The sequence below is a fragment of the Erythrolamprus reginae genome, chromosome 2 (genome assembly GCF_031021105.1).
Source record: "Erythrolamprus reginae isolate rEryReg1 chromosome 2, rEryReg1.hap1, whole genome shotgun sequence".
Classification (NCBI taxonomy): domain Eukaryota; kingdom Metazoa; phylum Chordata; class Lepidosauria; order Squamata; family Dipsadidae; genus Erythrolamprus; species Erythrolamprus reginae.
Window position 1 is genome coordinate 95,020,232 of NC_091951.1, and position 22,573 is coordinate 95,042,804.

General features: G+C 41.3%; 1 protein-coding gene across 5 annotated transcripts; it reads left to right on the forward strand.

Annotated features, from left to right (window-relative positions):
* Positions 1-8,831: 8,831 nt before the first annotated feature.
* HYAL2 (hyaluronidase 2) lies at positions 8,832-22,124 on the forward strand. Of its 5 annotated transcripts, none has more exons than XM_070738751.1 (4): positions 8,832-8,945; positions 11,472-12,444; positions 19,784-19,873; positions 20,898-22,124. In XM_070738751.1, exons 2-4 carry the CDS (start codon positions 11,515-11,517, stop codon positions 21,300-21,302), a joined length of 1,425 nt encoding a protein of 474 aa, XP_070594852.1. In that variant the 5' UTR covers positions 8,832-8,945; positions 11,472-11,514; the 3' UTR covers positions 21,303-22,124. The 5 variants fall into 5 exon arrangements, with proteins under 5 accessions (XP_070594852.1, XP_070594853.1, XP_070594855.1 ...); XM_070738752.1 differs by having other exon boundaries at positions 8,928-9,185; XM_070738754.1 differs by having other exon boundaries at positions 8,936-8,970.
* The last annotated feature ends 449 nt before the right edge of the window (positions 22,125-22,573 follow it).

Sequence of the window (22,573 nt, forward strand, 5' to 3'; positions counted from 1 at the left end):
TTGTGAGCAGCTGTGGCAAGGCCTTTATCTCAAGAGATTTGCAGCCTTACTCAAGTGCATTCATTCCCTGCCACCCCTCCCACTGGGAGCTGATCCTTTGATTAAGTGGAAAGAGTCAGGCTTTTGAGGAGGCCTCGGCTAAAGCTTGCTCTCAGGGAAAGGAGGAAAGGAGAGTGGAGTCCTTTGTTCTCCTTTTCTGCTATCTTGTTGATCAGGCCCCTTGCCACCATTTGGGGGGCATCAGAAAGACCTATTTGTTTTAACACTCTCTGCAATTTTGCAAGGGGAAGCAGCAGTTCTTGGTTTAAAGTTTTCAACATAACTGGAAACTTTTCCAACCAAACTATAACAGGCTCTAGCAGTGTTCCCTCTAATTTTTTTTTGGGGGGGGGGCGGAAAAGTATAGTGTCTGAGCGGTAGTCCCTTCGGGACTGGGTGGCACAGAAATAATAAATAAATAAATAAACAAACAAACAAACAAATAAAAAACCCACCCTGTTTTGCCTCAGAGAATTTCAAAATAAAATACTGTACTGTGTGTCTATAACAGTGAGCTCATAATAGGGCAACTCTATCAATATCAAAATGCCACTTAAATAGTTGGGCTAGTTTCAAACTAGATTTTGATTTTCTTTCTCTCTTCCTTACTCCCATTCTTTTTTTTCCTCTTTTCCTTCCTCTCTTTTTTCTATCTGTTTCTCTCTCTTCCTCTCTTCCTCTCTCTCTCTCCTTCCTTCGCCCTCACTCTTTCCCTCTCGGCTTCTGGGCAGGTTTGGAAAACTCTGAGTTGATGATGATTTTTAAGTGAGCGATTGCTCACTGCTCAGCTTAGAGGGAACTATGGGCTCTAGTTTATTTCTTGCTAAGTATAGCTTTGCTATTTGAAAAAGGAGTAAAGTTCTTGCTTTGAGTATAACTGGGATTAGTCTGGGATTAGGTTTTCAAGATGGATGCCTTAATTATGGCTTCACTTATCCATTTAGAATAGAATAGAATTTTTTATTGGCCAAGTGTGATTGGACACACAAGGAATTTGTCTTGGTGCATATGCTCTCAGCGTACATAAAATAAAATATACATTATCCTCTTCTCAACTTGGTGGGCTATACAGCCCCCACTGAAGTCACCCCTTCTTAGAAGAATGAAATATTTTGAGAAATATTTAAAAAGGCAGAATTTAAAAAAAACTTATCCAACCAGCTACCCCTAGAACTATTAACATTACAAGACAAGAGTTCTTAGCTAGCAAAATTAAAATAATTCCCAAACTGCTGCAATCTCAGCATTTCTGCAATATACCAGGTTGGAGAAATCTGACAATGCAATTTTTCTTTATTATGATGGCCAGATTGTCTGGCACTGGTATAAAATTCCTTCGATTTTTCTATATATTTCTTTCTATAAAATTACTCAAGAAGCAATGGGTGGAAACTAAACAAGGAGAGAAGTAACTTAGAACTAAGGAGATATTTCCTGACAGAACAATTAATCAGTGGAATAGCTTGCCTCCAGAAGTTGTAAATGCTCCAACACTGGAAGTTTTTAAGAATATGTTGGAAAACCATCTGTCTGAAGTAGTGTAGGGTTTCCTGTCTAAGCAGGGCGTTGGACTAGAAGACCTCCATGGTCCCTTCCAACTCTGTTGCTGTTGTTGTTAGATTCAAATTCTGATTATGACTGTAGTCATCAAAGAGGGTTTTTTTCCAGAGAAATCCAAAATTTGACCCTTTCTCTTTCCAAAAATCAGTATTTGTACTACACTAATACAAATAAACTTTTTGAGAATACTGTAAATACTAAACCTCAATCCATCAAATTTCAATGCTACTTACATTAAGTCAGTGATTCTAACAATTATTTATTTTTATTTATTTATTTATTTCTTTTGTCAAGTACATATTTGAGGTATGTAAACATATAATAATATCCATATATATGATACTAGTAAAAAAAAGTAATAAAAAACATTAGGACAGGGGACGGAAGGCACGCTGGTGCACGTATGCACACCCCTTACTGACCTCTTAGGAATCTGGATTGTAAATTGCGATTATTCCTCTTGTACTAGGGTTTATTATTATTTATTTTATTAATCAGATTTGTATGCCGCCTCTCTCCGCAGATTCGGGGCGGCTAACAACAATAAAAAGACAATGTAAACAAATCTAATATTAAAAATAATCTAAAAATCCCCAATATAAAGAACCAATCATACATACAAACATACCATGTATAAATTCTATAAGCCTAGGGGGAATGGAAAATTTCAATTCCCCCATGCCTGACGACAGAGGTGGGTTTTGAGGAGCTTGCGAAAGGCAAGGAGGGTGGGGGCAACTCTGATATCTGGGGGGAGTTGGTTCCAGAGGGTCGGGGCCACCACAGAGAAGGCTCTTCCCCTGGGTCCCGCCAGACGACATTGTTTAGTCGACGGGACCCGGAGAAGGCCAACTCTGTGGGACCTAACTGGTCGCTGGGATTCGTGCGGCAGAAGGCGGTCCCGGAGATATTCTGGTCCGATGCCATGAAGGGCTTTATAGGTCATAACCAACACTTTGAATTGTGACCGGAAACCGATCGGCAACCAATGCTGATGGTTTAGAAACATAGAAACATAGACGATTGACGGCAGAAAAAGACCTCATGGTCCATCTAGTCTGCCCTTATACTATTTCCTGTATTTTATCTTACAATGGATATATGTTTATCCCAGGCATGTTTAAATTCAGTTACTGTGGGACAGTCTTCAGTTTCTTAGGGACAGTCTTGAGGGAATAGCAGAAAGGACAGGGGACAAATGTAACATTTTGTGGTTTACAAGTCACTTCTTTAATCTTTAACTTTTTATTGAGGAATGTTAAGGAAGTAATAAGAACAAATAATCCTTTAGACCAGGGCTGTCAAACTCCTGGTCCAAAGGCTAGGTACGTCATGCGCTGGCCATGCCTATGCCTGGTTTTGCAAAGGGGGAAAAAGTCTCGATACATCGTGTGACGTCAGCATGATGATATAGGTGTGATACCGCTGCTTTATGGTATCTCTGTTTAAAATATCTATCCTTCCCTTAGTTACCTATGGTTTATTCAGGTAACCCTTTTCCTGCCTGGGTTTGATATACTGATGAGAGCCAATTTGATGTAATGGTTAAGACCTCGGACTGGAAAACCAGGAGGCTCTGAGTTCTAGTCCCCCTTTAGGCATGAAGTCAATTGGGTGACCCTGGACCACTCACACTCAGCACTAGCAAAGAGGAAATTGCAAACCACTGAAATACACAGGCTGGATTCTCCTAAGAAACTTGAAGCTGGCTAAGTGTGGCTCTACAAGAAGCAATCAGCAGTAGGCAGCAGATAACAATAGTAATCTGGATCATGGTGCAACAAGAATGCCTTTCCAGAAACTCTTCTGGCAGTTGCTGTAGCAGATTCCTGAACATGCTGGGCTTTTAGGCAGGTATATTTTCTTTTTGGGGGGCGAGATCTGGTGATTTTTATGTCATTCTCCTGTCTTGAATGTTGCCAACAATACTGCTGAGGCAGATTTGCACTAACGTTAGAACTTTTGACGTATGAAATTGATTCATTCAGAGGGAAATCTTGGGAGGATCCCTTAAAATATGAGGCCTAGGCAGAACAATTTCCTACACAGGAAGGAAAGGGAAGTCCTCTGAACGGCTAATTGCTCAAAGTAAGATGTTTAAACTCTTTACAATTATGGGAAGCCTAGAAGAGAGAAAAAACTTTTCTGAAATGCTACACTTCCTCACCCACCCACATTCTCTCTCATGCGCACACAAACATAGAAATAGACTTGACTGGATGCCAGTCATGTTCCTCTCGTGGAATATGGCCAGTGCCTCAGCCAATCAAATGCCAAAGAGAACTTCAAAAGATCATTAGCTCAAAAACCCACTTTCAAAATAGTATGGACAATATTTCTCAACCTGTCTATGGAGATTCTCAGTCATCCAGGTCAATGTTGCCCCAAAGGTGTATTTTTTTTTTCAAGAGGCAACTGGGCTTTCTTTGTTTGTTTGTTTTTTAAAGTTTTGCTTCTCATCCAAAAAGCTTCTTTAATTCAGAACTGAAGAAGCTTCTTGGTGAGAAGTGAACTGTCTTCAAGGATACATAAAGTCCGATTGCCTCTTGGAAAAATAGGGATTTCCCAACCTGGTGCCCTTCTGTTGTGCTGGATCAACTCTATTTCAACAATCTCTAGTTTGCTTGTCATCATGTTCCCGTGGTGCCCAGGTGGAAGACACCAAGTTGGGAAAACTTGGGGGATAAGGAACTGAGTTGTTCTGGAAACAGTGTCAAAACTATTAATGCTTTAGTCCTCTCTGTTCACAGTCAAGAAGATAATGGCACACCTGAGATTAAAGTACAGTTCCACCTGTTTTTATATATCAGATTGAAAGAGGCAGAAATTGCAAGCAGCATTTTGGATGTCTAGGACAGTGTTCCCCAACCTTGGCAACTTGAAGATATCTTGACTTCAACTCCCAGAATTTCCCAGCCAGCATTTGCTGGCTGGGGAATTCTGGGAGTTGAAGTCCAAATGTCTTCAAGTTGCCAAGGTTGGGAAACACTGGTCTAGGATGCTCTGTATAATGCAGCTGATATTTATCCAAGCCAGGGACATGTCAGTTTCTCAAGTTCCCATCAACTCCCAGACGAGCTTTTTAGTGATGTATGTTTATACAGCGGGATCCATGTATAAAAGAGAACCAAACAACAGTAATACTGAACCCTATTCAAGCACTGGACATTTGGGCTGTCAGAAGCTATTTTTCTTCTTGATTTCTAGTGGCACTTTGGAAAATCTCCAGCCTGCTGGTTGGGCAGAATGTGTCAATTGTTTCAAGAGTAGAATCCTCCCCGTTGCCAGGACAAGGGGGAGCTCAACCAAAACCCACCCAGTCAGGCGGCTGGCGCATTGCTGGGAAAAAGACGCTCCTTTCCCAGACAATGGCCATTCAGTCGAAACTGCACTGCTCCTGTGGCAGCCATTTATCTGCAGTCTATAATCAATGAATACTATGAAGGGACATAGCAACCGCTTTGTGCCTCAATAATAGAGCTAGTGCTCCCAAGGTCATCCTTATACCAATTGCTACCGAGAGATGCGGTTAGAGAAGAGGGAGGGCAGCCAGTGGCCCTTCTTCAAGCCTGTTGTAGCTCTTCTTGCTAGAGATAGCTCAGAAAAACTGATGGAAGCAGGAAAGCTAAATGCTTTAGTTAGCCTCTCTCCTTCCCCAAAGACCAGGCCTGCCCACTCCTCCACTTCAGAATAGAATAGAATAAAATTCTTTATTGGCCAAGTGTGATTAGATACACAAGGAATTTGTCTTGGTGCAGATGCTCTCAGCGTACATAAAAGAAAAAGATGCATTTGTCAAGAATCATGTGGTACAACACTTAATAATTGTCATAGGCTTTTCAGAATGGATTCTTGTCTGTTTTCTCTTCCAGGTGCAAACACTTTCTCAATGATTTGGCTTACAACCAGGGCAGAGATGACCGGCTACCAGAACAGTCAGGTGCTATGCTCTGGTAGCATCCCTGACTCAAGCACACGCACCCCTGTGTGAGATTTGGCTCCTGTGCATGCGCAGCAAGTGAAATCTCGTATGAAGACGGTCATGCGAGTGAGATTTCAGCGATTTTCGGTGATTTTTTTGCTTCTGTGCATGCGCAGAAGCAAAAAATCACCCAAATCTCATGCGCACGCGCCTCTCCTTGCAAGATTTTGCTTCCTGCACATGTGCAGAAGCAAAATCACGGTGGGATGTGCATGTGGGCACACAGAAGAATAGCAACCTAATACTGGACGTGTCGTCAATAGTTTTGACACCCTTTTTCTTTTGTTAATATTTTTATTGATTTTTAACCATTTTTAGATACACACAACATAAAACAAGTGTATAGTGAAAAAGTGCCCACCACCCGACAAACATACATATCCACCACCAAATCGGGGGTGTTTCTTGTATAAACCATTTTAACCCAAGAGCAATGTATCTATTTACATATTATAGAGTGATTCCAATTCCTTCTCTGTGGCGGCCCCGGCCTTCTGGAATCAACTCCCCCCGGAGATTACAACGGCCCCCACCCTCCTTGTCTTTCGCAAATTACTCAAGACCCACCTTTATCACCAGGCATGGGGGAACTGAGACACCTCCCCCAGGCTTTTATATTTTATGTTTGGTATGCATGTGTTGTATGGTTTTAATTGTTGGGGTTTTATATATACTTTTTAAAATATTAGATTTGTATTACTATTATATTGGTTTTGTTATTGTTGTGAGCCGCCCCGAGTCTTCGGAGAGGGGCGGCATACAAATCTAATAAATTATTATTATTATTATTATTATTATTATTATTATTATTATTATTATTCCTTGTAGCTTGGTCTTGGATTCTACTCACCATATATCGTCTTACCTTGTCCCACCGTCCCATCAGTTGTCTCAAGTCAGTTTCATTAGCTTTGACACCCCTGGCCTTCAACTTTCAGCTCTAACAAAAAGCAGGGAGAAAACGGATGGATATGACAGTGCAGTAGGTCTATGGAGATTCTCAGTCATCCAGGTCATGGTAGTCCCAAAGGTCATTTTTCAAAAGGCAACTGGACTTTTTTGTTTTTCTTTGAAGACGTTTCGCTTTTTATTGAAGAAAAGAACTAAAGAAGCTTCTGGAATGAGATGGAAAACATTTTCAAGGAAAAACAAAATCTAGTTACCTTTTGAAAAAGCACCTTTTGGGATGCCAGGTTAGGAAAAAAATAATACAGCTGGGCCTCAATTTCAACCATTCAGTTTCAACAGTTGTAGCGTCCCCACAATCATGTGATCAGAATTTGGAGGCTTGGCAACACTACCAGGGGTGGGCAGCAGGCAGGACGGGGTGGAAATGAAGCTGTGTGACTGAGGAGGTTGTATGTTGAGGACTTAACAGTTCACTTGAACAATGATGATCATTCAAGCCACTCCCATGTGATCACATGGTCGGCAAGCCACTCCTACCCAGTCACATGACCTTCAAGCCACACCCACAAAATAAGCCACACCCACAGTGTGGCAGTAAAAATTATGGCTGCCCATTACTGAACGCTCCCCACGCTACCAGGGAGGCTACCAGAGCATAGGCAACTGACTCATATTTATGATAGTTGCAGTGTCCCCGGGGGCTCATGTGATCCCTTTTTGCGACCTTCTGACCAGCAAAGTCAATAGGGAACCACTTCACAACCATGTTATTAACTTATCAATGGCGGTGATTCACTTAACAAACGTGGCGAGAAAGGTCATAAAATGGGCAAAACTGCTGTCTCATTTCGCAACAGAAATCGTGGGCTCAATTGTGGTCGTAAGTTGAGGACTACCTATAATTATGAACCAGCAAGTCTGAGAGCCAAATTTCTCCTTTACCATAAATCCACAATCTCACCAGCACCACCTCGCTAGTTGTGCTTGCACAAGTCACTGTAGCAGAAGGTAGTTTTAGAAGCTGGGTCAGATGAATTAATATATTGGACACCAAACGGTAACCTGCCAGTTCTATTACTGTTTTGACCTGTGAATGGGAACGACAGCAGCTCCAGCTCAATACCTTTTAGGAAATGTAACTTTATAGGAATGCTAAACAGACATCCTTCTAAATCTTAAATGCCCTAAAATATATGACATCCCCTGATCTAGAAGTCACCTACTTGCAAATAAAATTCTTGATAAATGTATCTTTTCTTTTATGCACATTCATAGCATATGCACCAATGACAAATTCCTTGTGTGTTCAATCACACATGGCCAATAAAGAATTCTATTCTATTGTATTCTATTGCAGTGTTTTTCAACCAGTGTGCCGCGAGACATGGTGAGGTGTGCCATGGGGAAATTAAACATGGGTCCCCAAACTACGGCCCGTGTGCTGGATATATCCAATAAATAAATAAATATATGTATTATATGTACTGTGCTGTGTTAAGAGTGTCATTTTGTGTCATTTTGGTTGGTGGTGTGCCCCAGGATTTTGTAAATGTAAAAATGTGCCGCGGCTCAAAAAAGGTTGAAAATCACTGTTCTATTGTATTCTATTCTACTCTACTCTACAATTTATTCTATTCGAGAATAAAATCACTGTTCATACCCTTTGGAAATGTTATTTTGCCCATGGAAAAGATGTTTGTCAGCTGGCTTGGGCAATTTTGTAGCCACACATGTCCCTAAAGAACCCACGAGGAGAACAATCGTAGCACTTCAGGTCTTACTATTTATCTCCCCCCCCCCCCCCACGAATCGGAAAAGGGCAAATACAACAATACAATACATTCTCCGATTCTGTAAGAAGGGGGAAAAAATCAATAGTAAGACCTCAAATGCTACCCTTGGTCTACTCGTGGGTTGTTTAAAATTACCCGTAACTCCAAAAACAACCCAGCTACCTCTTGTGCCCCAAGCGCGGCCCGCCTCACCAAGAACCTCCTCCATCTAAGGAAGAAATTAATTCTTGTTTCTTTAAGAGGCGAGACGCGCTTGGAGAACAAGAAGTAGCTGGATTATACCAAGGGGACGCCCTAGGTGGGGGGAAGCCTTCGGATCCATCAGTCATATATATATACTGTATATACAGGTCACGGTGTGTGTTGGGGAATCAAGATTCTGGAAGATATAATGTCGCTTTCTTCTCTCTGGCTCACAATAAATCTCCCAGAGCAATTTGCTTCGAATAATCTTTTTCGTCCCCGGGGGACCACCCCCTGTCTTTAACTCAGCATCGTTCCGTCCCCCACCCACCCCTCCGATCTTTTAAAGGAAAAGTTGAGGCGCCGGGAAAGAGAGTGGGTGGTACCGGGCTCACGGTCCCTTTAAGAGCCGAGCGCTCTGCGCCCGCCAGGATATTGTACTTAAAGCTGGCAAGGGGCTTGATGATTTAAGTATCCAGGTGAGTTCTTACAAGGAGAAGCCTGGTGTGTGTGTGTTTGTGTATTACAAGGGGAAACCTGGTGTGTGTGTGTGTGTGTGTTTGAAATTAGGGGTGAAAACTTCTGGAGGAGCTACTTGGAGGCAACATCCAGAGCTGGCTGGCCATTTGAATGGGCAAAGAATGGCTGGAACTAGGAAGAAAGAGGCGCGTGTAGGCGGTGGGGGCGTTTAATACAGATCGCCCGAGATCTGTATTAAGGTATTTTGTTTTCTGTAGGGCCGGATTCTGAATCGGGAATCTCTCAGCTCGTTTGCGGAAGGCTCACTAGTCCTCTGCCAGGCTGCGGCGGATCCCCTTTCACTGCTCGGCTTGGCGGATCAGTTGGATTGAAACGCCCGCTCGATCGGAGCCGCCGAATGGAAAAATAACTTCTCCGTAAAACTTTTCTTCAGCCCCCCCCCCCGAATGGAAAAATAACTTCTCCGTAAAACTTTTCTTCAGCCCCCCCCCCTCCCCAATCTCATGTGAATCCGGATTGAATCTCTTCTGGGGTGAGGAACCTGGTTTGTATCTTGTGGCTAAACTACCGATCTCCAACTCCTGACTCGGATCTCCGAGTTGGATCACTTTCGCTCACTTCGGAGCGTTAGTCCCCGTTTTTAGTAGCACGTGGGGATGCGCTTTTCTGGTCCTGCAACACGCGGCGATCTGTTTCCTTTCAGCTGTGATTTTTTTTTTCACATTCTCTGCCAAGGCTTCTTTCTGCCTCTTGGTCTGGTTGCTTCAGGAGGGGGTTCCTTGAAGGCCAACATTCTTGTGTGTGGCTTTGTTAGTTCAACAGTTGCTGACATCCACATTTTCCCCCTGCGCCTTCCTCTCGCCTGTTATTCGATAGGACTTTCTTTCTTTCCGCCAAAGAAAGCAACTTTCGGAGAGCTCTTTTTGCTTGAAAACCTTTTTTAAAAAAGCTTTAGTCCCATTAACTAAGTAGGTGGGTAGGAGCTCAACAACAGGAAAGAGCTTCTATTAGTACAAATTGTAGGAAGAGCTTTAGAGGGGGTTCTATCCAGCTCGTTTTCTTTCAACTGAAGTTTAAATAGTAGTAGTAGTAGTAGTAGTAGTAGTAGTAGTAGTAGTAGTAGTAATTTATTAATTAGATTTGTATGCCGCCCCTCTGCGTAGACTTGGGGCGGCTCACAACAAAGCACCTTTATTAAACATTACGGAAATTTGAGGGGGGACATGGAGTCAGTGCAAAGTACGGTTTTTCAAACTGCCTTTCAGAGAACTCTAAAGTTCCTTGAGAGAGTGTGGGGAGTAGGGAGTTTGCTGAAATTCAGCCAATTTTGCCTCTTGATTGAGGTTCTAGGCCCTATTTGGTTTTTTGTTCTTTATTTGTTTTGTATTTGTTTTTTTTAACCTAAAAGCCTCCAGGTCCTGAAAAAGTTTGAAAAGAGTTGCTTCAGAAAAACTAAGCCTATTTAGGGAGAGATTCCATAGACTTTTTGAAACCACCTCTGTCCAAGATTCTGTTGAAAATATAATTCTTTTTGTAGACTTCTCATAGCCCTAGCACACTGAAGCCCTAGCACACATTTCCTATTCCAGAGTCAAATCAATTAACTTGTTTCTTTGCGTGCTTCAAGAGTCCAGGGTGCTTCAGATACAATTTAGATGTTTATATTGAGTTATGGACCGTCCCTTGAGGAGGCAAAATAAGAATATTCCCTGAGAAGTATAGTTCCCTTACTGGTGAAATTGTTCAGGAGGTATATTACACGCATGTCATATACTCTTGAGTCTTAAGGCTTCGAGGAAGAAAAATGAATATGACTGTAGTATTTACTGTTGATTTTTTGCTTTTGTTCATCTCTGTAAGCTGATGGTGGTGGGGAATTGTTCCAGTCTCAGGCAAAGAGCAAATAGATTTTGACAGGTCATGCAAGGATTTATACTGTAGCAGCTGTTTGAATTGTTGGCATTACTGAAAAAGTAAAGGAATATTGGCTATTGGATAGATGCAGTCTTAGATACATAGAAACATAGAAGATTGATGACAGAAAAAGACTTAGTGGTCCATCTAATCTGCCGTTAATACTATTTCCTGTATTTTATCTTAGGATGGATATAAGTCTTGCAACACTAGGCTTTGTGATAGGAATTCTAAGAATAAATAATCATTTTTCCAGCTCTGCTACAAACTTTGTAAATTAGAGTAAACCAATATGTTAGGGACATGCTGATAAGGTATTTCAGGTCTCCATTTTACACCCCAAATTAAGGTTTGATTTTCCCAACTTTTGAATACAACAAAAGGTTATTGGCAGAACAGATTCAAGTTAAATTTGAGAAATTCTTTTTTTTAAAAAAAATTAGTTAATAGTCCAAATTAAACATTCCATTGCTAGAGAGGGATGGAGTTTCTAGTTAGTTCCAGAACTACAGTATTTTACCCAATCCCAAGCTCTCCAGATGTTTTAAGGATGCTATTGCCCTACTTCAGGTTGAGGAAGGCTTGTAATAACTCTTCTTTTTTCTTTGCAGGCTTTAATTTGCCATCATTCTGTTTTTGAGCGGCTTGGGGAGAATGCAGGGGGGCAATGCACTGGCAGTGCTCATGTTTATGTTCCTAGCTGTGGCTGGTGTTCTTGGGCAGTATGACAAGCCTGCTTTCACCCCTATCTTCACCCGCAGGCCCTTTATTGTGGCTTGGAATGCACCAACCCAGGACTGTGAGCCTCGCTTCAAGGTTCAGTTGGATTACTCCGTTTTTGATGTTCAGGCCATACCTAGTGAGGGCTGGGTGGACCAGAACCTGACCATTTTTTATAGGGAACGCTTGGGCCTTTATCCCTACTATGATGCGAACAAAGTGCCAGTTAATGGGGGTGTCCCACAAAACAGCAGTTTGGAAAAGCATCTAACCCAGTTAACGGGGAGCATTCAGAAATACATCCGGTCCGATTCAAAGCAGGGGCTGGCGGTCATTGACTGGGAAGAGTGGAGACCCATCTGGATCCGAAACTGGCAGCCCAAAGACATTTACCGGAATGCCTCTCGTCAGCTCGTGCTGGCTCGGCGTCCTGAATTGCAAGAAGACCAGTTAAAGAAGGAGGCCCAGTATGAATTTGAATCATCGGCTTGTGATTTTATGAGGGAGACCCTGCGGTATGCCAAGAGCGTTCGTCCACGGCAGCTCTGGGGTTACTACCTCTTCCCGGACTGCTATAACCATGACTACCGCAACAACCAGGACAGTTACACTGGCCACTGTCCTGATGTGGAGAAGACACGCAACGATCACCTGGCCTGGCTCTGGAAAGAGAGCACTGCTCTTTATCCTTCCATTTACTTGGAACGTGAATTGGCCAACACCATGAATGGCCGCAAGTTTGTGAGGTCTCGCGTAAAAGAAGGCCTTCGTATTTCGCAACAGCATCATGATAACTACGCTCTGCCTGTCTTTGTCTACACCAGGGCCACTTATAGCAATCAGCAGGATCGTTTGTTAAGTGAGGTAAGAATACTTTCTTCTTGGAACTTCTTGAAACATTATTCAAGAAGTTGGCATCTTGAGCAGCAGTCTCCAGTTCAGGACTAATCAGCTCCTGATACAATTTGAAGGTTACCTATTTGGTATAAAATACACTTTTACTGCCGTTCTGCACAGACAAAAATGGAGTCTGGGTCCAGCACTTGGCCTGGCACAAAATCTAACTAATGGTCTGCTTTCGATTTCATAAGTTATACTGTGACTAAGTTGCTGCGTCAATCTCAGTTGATTAATCCATTATTTGCTTAACTATGGCATGTTGAATAAATGTATGTATTTATAGTTTGTGTTGGAAGGGACCCTGTGGGTCTTCTAGTTCAACCTCCTGCTGGTGAAGAAGACCCTATACTATCCCAGACATATGGCAGTTCAGTCTCCTCTTGAAGATGTCCAGTGTTGGGGCGTTCACTACTTCTGCAGGCAAGCCATTCCACCAATTGATCGCTCTCACCATCGGAAAGTTCTTTCTTATTTCTAGGTTGAATCTCTCCTTGGTCAGCTTCCATCCGTTGCTCCTAGTCTGGCCTTCTGGTGCTTTGGGAAACAGTGTGACCCCCCTCCTCACTGTGGTAGCCCCTCAAGTATTTGAAGACTGCTATCATGTCCCCCCTGGACCTTCTCTTCACTAGGCTATCCATGCCCAGTTCCTGCAACCTTTCCTCCTATGATTTGGTTTCTAGTCCTTTTATCATTCTGGTTGCCCTCTTTTGAACTTTTTCCAGAGTTTTCCAGAGTTTCGATGTCTTTTTTGTAGTTTGGAGCCCAAAATTGAATGCAGTACTCCAGTGCTTACTTATAATTAAGTGCATTTCTACATCATGCTAAATTATAGCACCCATGGTGGAACAGGGGCTAGAAAGCAATATTGCAGGTTAACTCTGCTCACATCCTGGAGTTCGATCCCGACACGCTCAAGGTTGACTCAGCCTCCCATTTTTTCCGAGGTCTGGTAATATGAGAACCCAGATTTTTGGTGGCAATATGCTGACATTATAAAACACTCAGCAAGTGCTGTAAAGCTCTATAGAGCAGTATATAAGTCTAAATGCTGTTTCTATTGCTATATATAAACCACAATTTGCTAACCCTGAGTATGCTAAATTTTTTAAAAATGGCAGATCACATTAGGTTTTGGTGTAATGTATAAACCCAGTCCTTGTGCAGAACCACTCTATTAATTTAAAACTTATTTCATACAAAACATTAGAAATAGTAATTTGCAAAGTGTGTTAATATGAGGAAAACATTAAAGCAATAAAATAGCCACATTCTGCTTAGCTCCAAGCATTCACTTTGAAGACTGTCCCTGGTTCTCCTTATATACACGTGAAACTCAAAAAATTAAAATATCATGCAAAAGTTCATTTATTTCAGTAATGCCACTTGAAAGGTGAAAAGTAATATATGAGAGAGACTCATTACATGCAAAGAAGGAAGCATGAAGTACTCCAAAATCTCCTGGTAGATGGCTGTGTTGACCCTGGACTTAATGAAGCACAGTGGACCAACAGCAGCAGATGACATATCTTCCCAAATCAGCACACTGTGGAAACTTCACACTGGACTTCAAGCATCTTACAGTGTGCACTTCTCCATTCTTCCTCCATACTCTGGGTCCTTGCTTTCCAAATAAGATGCAAAAGTTTCCACAGTCTGTGTACCACGTAATCATCACAATTGCAACAAATCATGGCTTGAACTATCTTGCTTTGCATGTAATGAGTCTCTCTCATATATTACCTTTCACTTTTGTGCGATATTCTAATTTTTTCAAATTTCACCTGTATATGGTTTGGGACCACCATGATGCTGTACATACATAAACGCATATAACAGAAATAATCTTTCAAATAATCTTTTAAAGTAGGTGGGTTAAGCTTTCTAGAGGATGTAGGTACTTTAATAAATCTTTAATATATTCCATCCCATGAGCTTTGTACAACACCCATTTTTAGTACCTTGGGGAGTCCTAAGAAGTTTTTTTTTATCTTGCAATTCTTGAATAGTTAACATTTCAGAAGTTACTTTGTTGGGAGGTATAATACTACAGCTCAATAAGCTCCAGATTTTTCTCCACCAGGTATATGTATAATATACCTCCTGATGTTTTACTCCCTATGTGTGTGTGTGTGTAACAAGCATACACACACACACACACACACACACACACACACTCTATATAATTCACCTATTGTGTTAAACACCAATCTATTCAGCACTCCAAATTAAAAGATAAAAAGATGATTTGAAGTAGGTACAATATACACGATGTAATATCTGCTATCTTCCACTTCTTTAAATTACTGAATCTTTTTCTGAACTCTCCAAACTGTCCTCTATGTTGCCATGTAATTCCTGTAAAAGCTATACAACATTTATGCATCAGGAGTTACAAAGAGATGCTTTAGGACTGCTGCACATGTTCCCAGCCACATTTTTGCCTTCAAAACCAAAGCACTGTGAACTCTTGTTAAGATTTCCTAAAGAGAAGGAAGCCATTGAGTTGGATCCATATCCCAACTAAATTCAAGCAGCACTGCAAAAAGCAGCTACGTATCGTGGTCTAGGTGGGTCTTTTAATTGGGATTCTTTTGGTTCTTCTGCTACATTAAGCAGGTGCAATTGAAGTAAACACAGCCTTTTAATGGTCAGAAAGGAGGAGGACGTAGAGAAGATTTTGTTTTATCTTTTTTCCTCGTAGGGTATTTGAGACAGTTTGGGAATTACTTTGTTTTTCCTCTTGAACACCATTAAGCTTGTTTTAGGATTTCCCAATCTAAAGAAGGAAGTGGTTATTTCAGGGGATGAGCAGAGGTTGGGGAAAATCTAGAAGTGCAGTAATTGACTTCTCTTCCTTGGGATTATGAGTAATGGCAACTGGGGTACTTGAGAGGCTGAGACACTTTCCTTGCAGCCTTTCAGAAGTTGCATAAAATTACTTTTGACAACTCTTGGGATCTGGATCATTTTTGCTTTTTCTCAGCATGTTTGAAGTTTGTGGTAGAAGGTGCTGAAGCAAAGTGGAGCTGCAGCTTAATAGACTCAAAAGAGCTGTGCAGTGGCTTGTGTTTGCAAAGTGCTGATGGTTCTTTTAAAATAAGAGGTATATGTAATAGCAACCTCAATGCACTTCTTCATTATTCTAACTCATCTTTCTTCTCATGCTTAGCAATGGTACAATTTTGCACTGAAGCCTGCGGTGGGTCTACTCTAGGCCCTCAAACTACCATTCTATGGGGCTGCTCCTTCTATGAAGTAAAAGCTTGTAAGAGGATGCTTTTAATCTCTGCAACTAGAGAATCATTGAGATATACTTAAGGAGTGCTTTGAAGATAAGCTGTACAATGAAGCATCAAAATGAATATAGACATGTCTAGACAAAGATAACTGGCTGCTCAGCCAGTTTTTCCAAATTTGCTGCCTTTTCAATTCGTATAACAACAAGCAACATTAGGAATTCTGACAAGCGCAGTTTCATACATTCAGTGCAGTCAGGCTGAACTAGTCTGATCTAAGATTTAATTAGATAGGTTGTTAGTGATAAAACTGAGAGTTTAAGCATTTGGTGCCTAGGGGGTTACCAGTAGTACTTAAAAGGACCTATTATCCATTATCCCTATCCATAAACTAGAATCTTTTCTTTTACATTTCTTACAAAATAATGGACATTCAAGTTGTATACCTAAAATTTGAAACCTGCGTCAACTGATAACCAGTGCTAAAACTCAAATGCATGGTTGAATTATTAATTTTGCTTTTACTTTTGAGCAATGGGTTTGGGTTAGGATCAAGAACATTTGGTTGCCATTATAACAATAAAAGAAACATTTTTGCTATAAGTTATTAGATCCATCCATACTGCCTGCTCTTCCTTATTTTCTGCCGATAGATCTGCATATGTAATAAACTGTCATGACCAAGTAGCACACATTACTTTCCAGTTTTGGATTACTGGATATTACTCGCTATTTACATTCAGATCAGCATCTCTGCAAATATGGAGGTGGAGAAATCTATATATTGGTCGTTGTCCTCTAATTTCCAATAGTAGCTGGCCCTTCCATGAAAAAGCTGATGTGTTTGATTATTAGCAAATGAAATGTTGAGCCTGAAGGATAATAATACCTTAGAATTATCCTTTGACTTCTGAACCAATTATGAGCACACCTAATATTAAAAAGAGGTATTTGATCAATCTAGTATGATCACTTCCTTCTTGGGAGTAAAACTGGCTTCCTGTCACCAGTGAAAGGATCAGGATAGCTCAGCCCCTTGAAGAGTTACTTGATTATCTGGCTTAATAGAAGGATAAGTTATGACCTGGAAATAAGGAGAAAAACGTAAGGTTGAAAAGGGTGTCTGTTTAATGTACTCATAGGCACAAGACTGGAAGAATGTTACTTTCATCTAGGCAAAGTTCTCTTTGTTTGGCTTTGCTTCTGAACCCCCTCTGCCATTAAGCTGCTGCTGGGCTTCTTTGATCTAACTCTTAACTTGTCAGGCTAAAATAATAAGCATTTGCAGAGTTCAGGCACCCAGGATCAAACTAGAGGCTATTTTGCAGCCACTACAAGTCTTGTCATCCTATCCTGGCAAACCCAATGGGCCCAGAGTGGTGGTATTAGATCAAATATCCTGACAGTGATTTCCTGGTTGGGTGGAGGTACCATGATTATTCACCAGTCCATTGGAGAGAGAATTGTGCTCCACAAAGTGAAGAAAGTAATATACTGTGGAGGACAGTATATGTGTTAAATAAGAATAGTAAGTCAGATACATTTTGGGTTTCATCCATCTTGGAGACTATTCCTTGGACAAAACTTCATGTTCTCTATAGCAACCATGGGTTTATCTGTAATAATCTCTGGCCTGCTTATAGAAATATATTTAATCTTTGTCTCCAAGCAGTTGGTTTGTAATCTGAACAGGAAAGACATGTGCTTGGCTCTTTGTGGTTGTCAAATCTCTTCTATATAAGTTTTGAAATTTTGCAAAGCGGAGGGGTCTATATCCTAGACCTAGAATCTGGAAGACAGAAGAACCTATGAACTTGGTATGACTTCCCTCTCTCATCATAATCCTGGGGATCACTTTATCTCTAGGAGACAAGCAAGGTGATGCTTGGAATACTAGTGATGGATGATAAAACATGAATTTCACCAAGCATGTATGCAAGCTTATGTGCAAGCCTACGAAATAACAGTTGCTCTCCTCTGTCTTTGTTTAAGATTAGCTCATCCCCACTAGAGAATGATCACCTTGCTGTTTGATGCATTTGCACAATATTTTTCTGATAAGAGTCTCTCACAGCTGCCAAAGTCTTGACTTTTCCATGGGCAGAATCGGGTGACAATCTTGAGATATTTCTGGAATTCCTTTTAGTCTCTGATACGATGAAGTGGATAGATGCTCTTTGACATGAGTTCTTCTACCTGTGCTAAACCTATGCGCCTCCTGGTTCCTTTTGGGAGGAAGGAAGAATGTAACAAGATGGGCCCACGAGGTAGTCAGTATGTCTTTGGGGGAAGCACTGATGAAAGAGATGGTAGCATTCCTTCTTTTTAAAAAAAATCTTACCCTGGTCCAGTCATTTTATTAGTTTGTCTCTAGCCTTCCACTTTTGGATGTACTAGTTGCAATTGAGGCTTGGCTAACTGTGATTCATCTCCTTATCTTGATATAATTGGATTACTGTAAAGTGCTTTACAGTAGGGCTGGACTTTGAAGATCAGCAGAAATTACAGTTAGCTCCAAATTTAGTTGCTCACTTCTTGGTGAAAGAGACTCTCCAGAGCCATATGACTCCTGGGCTGTTAGTCCTATGTTGGCTGCCAGTAGAGGGTCTGAAAATTTGGCAATTCCAAAGTATCTTCAGGGCTAATGATCAACAAATCAACTCACCCAGTAATGCAAAAAAAAAAAAGGGCCTCATTTGGGAGACATGGGATAGTAAATAATATTTCTCAGTAATGCCCCCTGTTTTAACAAAGCCAATGACTAGTCTCTGGGTTTCTAGGCCAGCACCTTAAGCACTACACCGACATTGTATTATTTGAAAATACAAGGTGACAAAGATATGGAGTAAGACTATGGTCTAGTAAAACAATTTGGCCAGGGAATTTATGAAATTTTTTCTATTTCCTATTCAGGAGATGATTCATCTGCTATGATTGTGCCAGAAATATATTGCTTCAATACCCAAAGGTTTTGAATAATAAAAGGACCTTTTAAAAGATCTTTTTGATAAAGATTTAGACCCACGTTTAAAGTATTATTTGCTTTTATATAATTAATAGTAATTATTAGTAAATTATTTGTATCCATTCTAAGCTGGAAAACATTTTACTAATCAGCTAATGTCCAAATTTAGTACTATATGCTTGTACAGCTTATCATCAACTTATAACCATTCATTTGATGACTGAAGTTACAATGACACTGAAACAAGTGACTTATGACTATTTTTCATACTATGACTGTTGCAGCATCCCAACATGATCAAAACTCAAGTCAAGACACTTCGAAACTGGCTTGTATTATGACAGTTGCAGCAGTGTTCTGGGATCAAAGTGATCACCTTTTCTTAGCTTAACAAAGTCAATGGGAAAGGAAAGCCCAGATTCACTTAACAACTGTGGTAAGGAAGCTGATAAAATTGGGGGGGACTCACTTAACAGCTCTCTTGCTTAGCAGTGGAAATTTTGGGCTCAATTGTGGTCATAAGTAGAGGACTAGCTGTAACTCTATGTGATAAAAAATGTAATTAAAAAAAGACTAGGGGATACATGATAGCAGTGTTCTAATATCTCAGGTGTTGCCACAAAGAAGAAGGGGTCAATCCATTCTGCAAAGCACCTGAGGGTAGAACAAGAAGCAATGGGTGGCAACTAAACAAGGAGAGAAGTAACTTAGAACTAAGGAGAAATTTCCTGACAGTCAGAACGGTTGATCAGTGGAAAAACTTGCCTCCAGAAGTTGTGAATGCCCCAACACTGGAAGTTTTAAAGCAGATGTTGGATAACCATTTGTCTGAAGTAATGTGGGGTTTCCTGCCTAAGCAGGGGGTTGCACTAGAACAGTGTTTCCCAACCTTGGCAACTTGAAGATATTTGGACTTCAACTCCCAGAATTCCCCAGCCAGCGAATTCTAGGAGTTGAAGTCGAAATATCTTCAAGTTGCCAAGGTTGGGAAACACTGGACTAGAAGACCTCCAAGGTCCCTTGCAACTCGGTTGTTGTTGTTGTTATTGTATTATTATTATTATTATTATTATTATTATTATTATTATTATTATTCCTTCAGACAGATCTGATCTCCACCATAGGTGAGAGTGCTGCCTTGGGGGCGGCTGGTGTTATTTACTGGGGAGTTGCTGAAAACACTGGAAGTAGGGTATGTATTATTTTTTTAACTTCCCTCTCCCTCATCCCTACTTTATATGATCTCATGCTGAGCCTAACACACAGCAGTTTTCCCGTGGGTCTCTTGAACAAACCTTTTGATCTCTTTTCTGTTAGGAGCATGTCAGGTCCTGTTCACTTTATCAAACAGCTACTAACCCAACAATGCCTCCCTGACTGTTCTCAGTCTCAATGGTGTTGTGTGAGCTGTTTGGACAGGTTGCAAGTGAGCTTATTAAGAGGCGGGCTTTGCACATTGCTGGAAGGATATAAATGTAAGAAAGGAATTACGATAGGTATTTTGAGTTACAGTAAAAAAATATTTTACACTTTTAAAATATTTAACTTTTTTTATGAGCATAATTTACATTCTTCAAGTTGTTAATAAAGAATATACAAAAAAAGAGGTACTGAAGCAAAGTTTTAAAAAGTAAAACTGAAACATCATAAGGATGAACTTTTCCGCTTTCCCTTGCATATCTCTAACTAGTAAATCCCTACTTGATAACTTTGTTTGGAATATTGAAGGTTGTTGCTTATATTTATATCTGATACTATATTTTGATGGATCTCTCCTTGAAAACCATATCCTAAATACATCGCTATATGATGTATCATATGGATATGTCATATGATGTATCAGTATTGGAGAATACACAATGCTGACAACACTATAGAAATTGTGAACAGAAGTTGAACTTAATTCAAGTAGAAATAGCTCCCTATCCATATGATGTATCATATGCATAGGGAGCTATTTCTGCTTGAATTGAGTTCAACTTCTGTTCACAATTTCTATAGTGTTGTCATCACTGTGTATTCTCCAGTATTGGTCTCAATTCTTCTATTGTTGGCGGAGTTTTACTTTGCCGGTGTTGTGAATTTCCCTTGATCCTTCTCATGATCATTGTACCCGTGAACATTTTGATGGCATTTTGTGAAACAAATCCTTTTATCAGTCGGACCCGTTTCCTGCCTTCTCATATTTTACTCATTCGGATTTTCTTCTTCTGCAGAAAACTTGCCAGCTGATTAAAACCTACATAGAAGAGTCCCTCGGCCGTTACATCATCAATGTGACAACCGCAGCTGAGCTCTGCAGCCAGACTCTTTGCAGGGGCCATGGCAGGTGCCGGCGCCAAGAAAGCGAAGCCAGCACCTTTCTGCATCTCAATCCAAACAGCTTCCAGATCTACCGGAACGAATCCAAAAACCCAAAGCCTCTCCTGGGAGCCAAAGGGAAGTTATCTCAGGCAGACATTTCCTTCCTACAAACCCACTTCCAATGCCATTGTTACCAGGGGTGGCATGGGAAAGCGTGCGAGAAGCAGCTGAATCCGCCTGGGGGCGGCCCCTCCACTTCCTACACACTTGGACTCCAGTTGCTGATGACTGTCTTCCTTCTGGTCTGTTTGCACTAGGCCACCTCTCTGTGGGGCGCAAGGGAATCCATGGTGCCTGGAACAATAGGAGAGGCGGTGCAATAGGCAAGGAAGGTAGACAGCCAAGGTGAAGTAGGGGCAGAGCCCTTATAGCTTTATTTAGCAGTAAAGTAGCAGACCTCTTAAAGAGACGGCTCTACCTCTCCCCTCAGCACCCCCAGCCCTTCATGAGGCAAAAGAAGAAAGGATCCTTCTAACCACTGAGAGAGCCTCTTCAGAGAGCTGGGTGAGGGGAAGAAATGGTGCTTTAGAGACTGGCAAAGGAAAGATGCTTCATGGGGCATGACCTCCTCTGTGGTTTGTCTGGTAGCTTCTTTATCACGGGAACCCATAACAATGCTGTAGGTCAGCCACCCAAAAGAGAGGCTCACATCTGGTGCCATAGCACACGGTCTCAAAGCCTACATCCAGTCCTTCATCCTTGCTTTGGATAAGGACTAGAACGGGACAGCTTGGCTCTTCTGTTTTAGGGAAGGGGTACCACAAGCAACGGGGACCTCGAAGCACAGGTGTGGAGGTTTCATGGAGCTGCTGTAATGAAGAAAATCGCTGCTGTTCCCCATCTCTTTAGATAAGTGGTAGAGAAAGAGATGAATCCAGAGGGATTAACTTGGAGAGTAACTTGGAAATCACTCTTTGCTGACTGTGGGGTGGGCAGTACAGTTTTTAATGGCCCAGAGAAGGCCACTGACAGGGAAAAATGTGCCTGGTTTGTCTGTGGCCACTGTCAACTTGGAAGCCTGCACCTCTTACAGGAAAACCAAAAAGTTTTACCTCAGAATTAAAGAGAGACAGAGAAAACCATGTGTGTTTTGTATTGTGTGAAGAAAACTTACTGCTTGCCCTGGCGCCCTTTCTTTCCTTTGCTCTTTGCCAAGGGGGAAATTTCCAGCTGAACGCAATAGTATGCTCTAGCATGCAATGGTGGAATTTGGCCTGTTCTTTGCATGACTTCTCTAGAGCAAAATTTGGCTTTGTCACAGAACGTGGTCCCTTCATGGTGCTGATTTCAAGCTAGGGAGAATACCATACAGATTGTGCTTGATAGACGAGGTCTTGGCTTCTGCTGGTGACTGAAAAGGTAAAGATAATTGCAACAGTTGTCTTTTTCATTTAGAGGGTGAGAAATGGAGGGCCCCTCATTTACCCTCTTCTGGAGCAGCAGATAGCTAGCAATCCCTTTGCCCAGTTCTTCCTGTTCCTTGCCATGAAATCAGTGCACCCTCTAGGTTAGGTTAGGTTTATTGGAT

What these genes read in the sequence shown, in the direction of transcription:
- HYAL2 (XM_070738751.1), top strand. Translation starts at nt 11,515, where the DNA reads ATGCAGGGGGGCAATGCACTGGCAGTGCTCATGTTTATGTTCCTAGCT. An exon ending in AGGATCGTTTGTTAAGTGAG is followed by an intron (nt 12,445 to 19,783) that starts GTAAGAATACTT and finishes TTATTCCTTCAG; the next exon opens with ACAGATCTGATCTCCACCAT. An exon ending in CTGAAAACACTGGAAGTAGG is followed by an intron (nt 19,874 to 20,897) that starts GTATGTATTATT and finishes CTTCTTCTGCAG; the next exon opens with AAAACTTGCCAGCTGATTAA.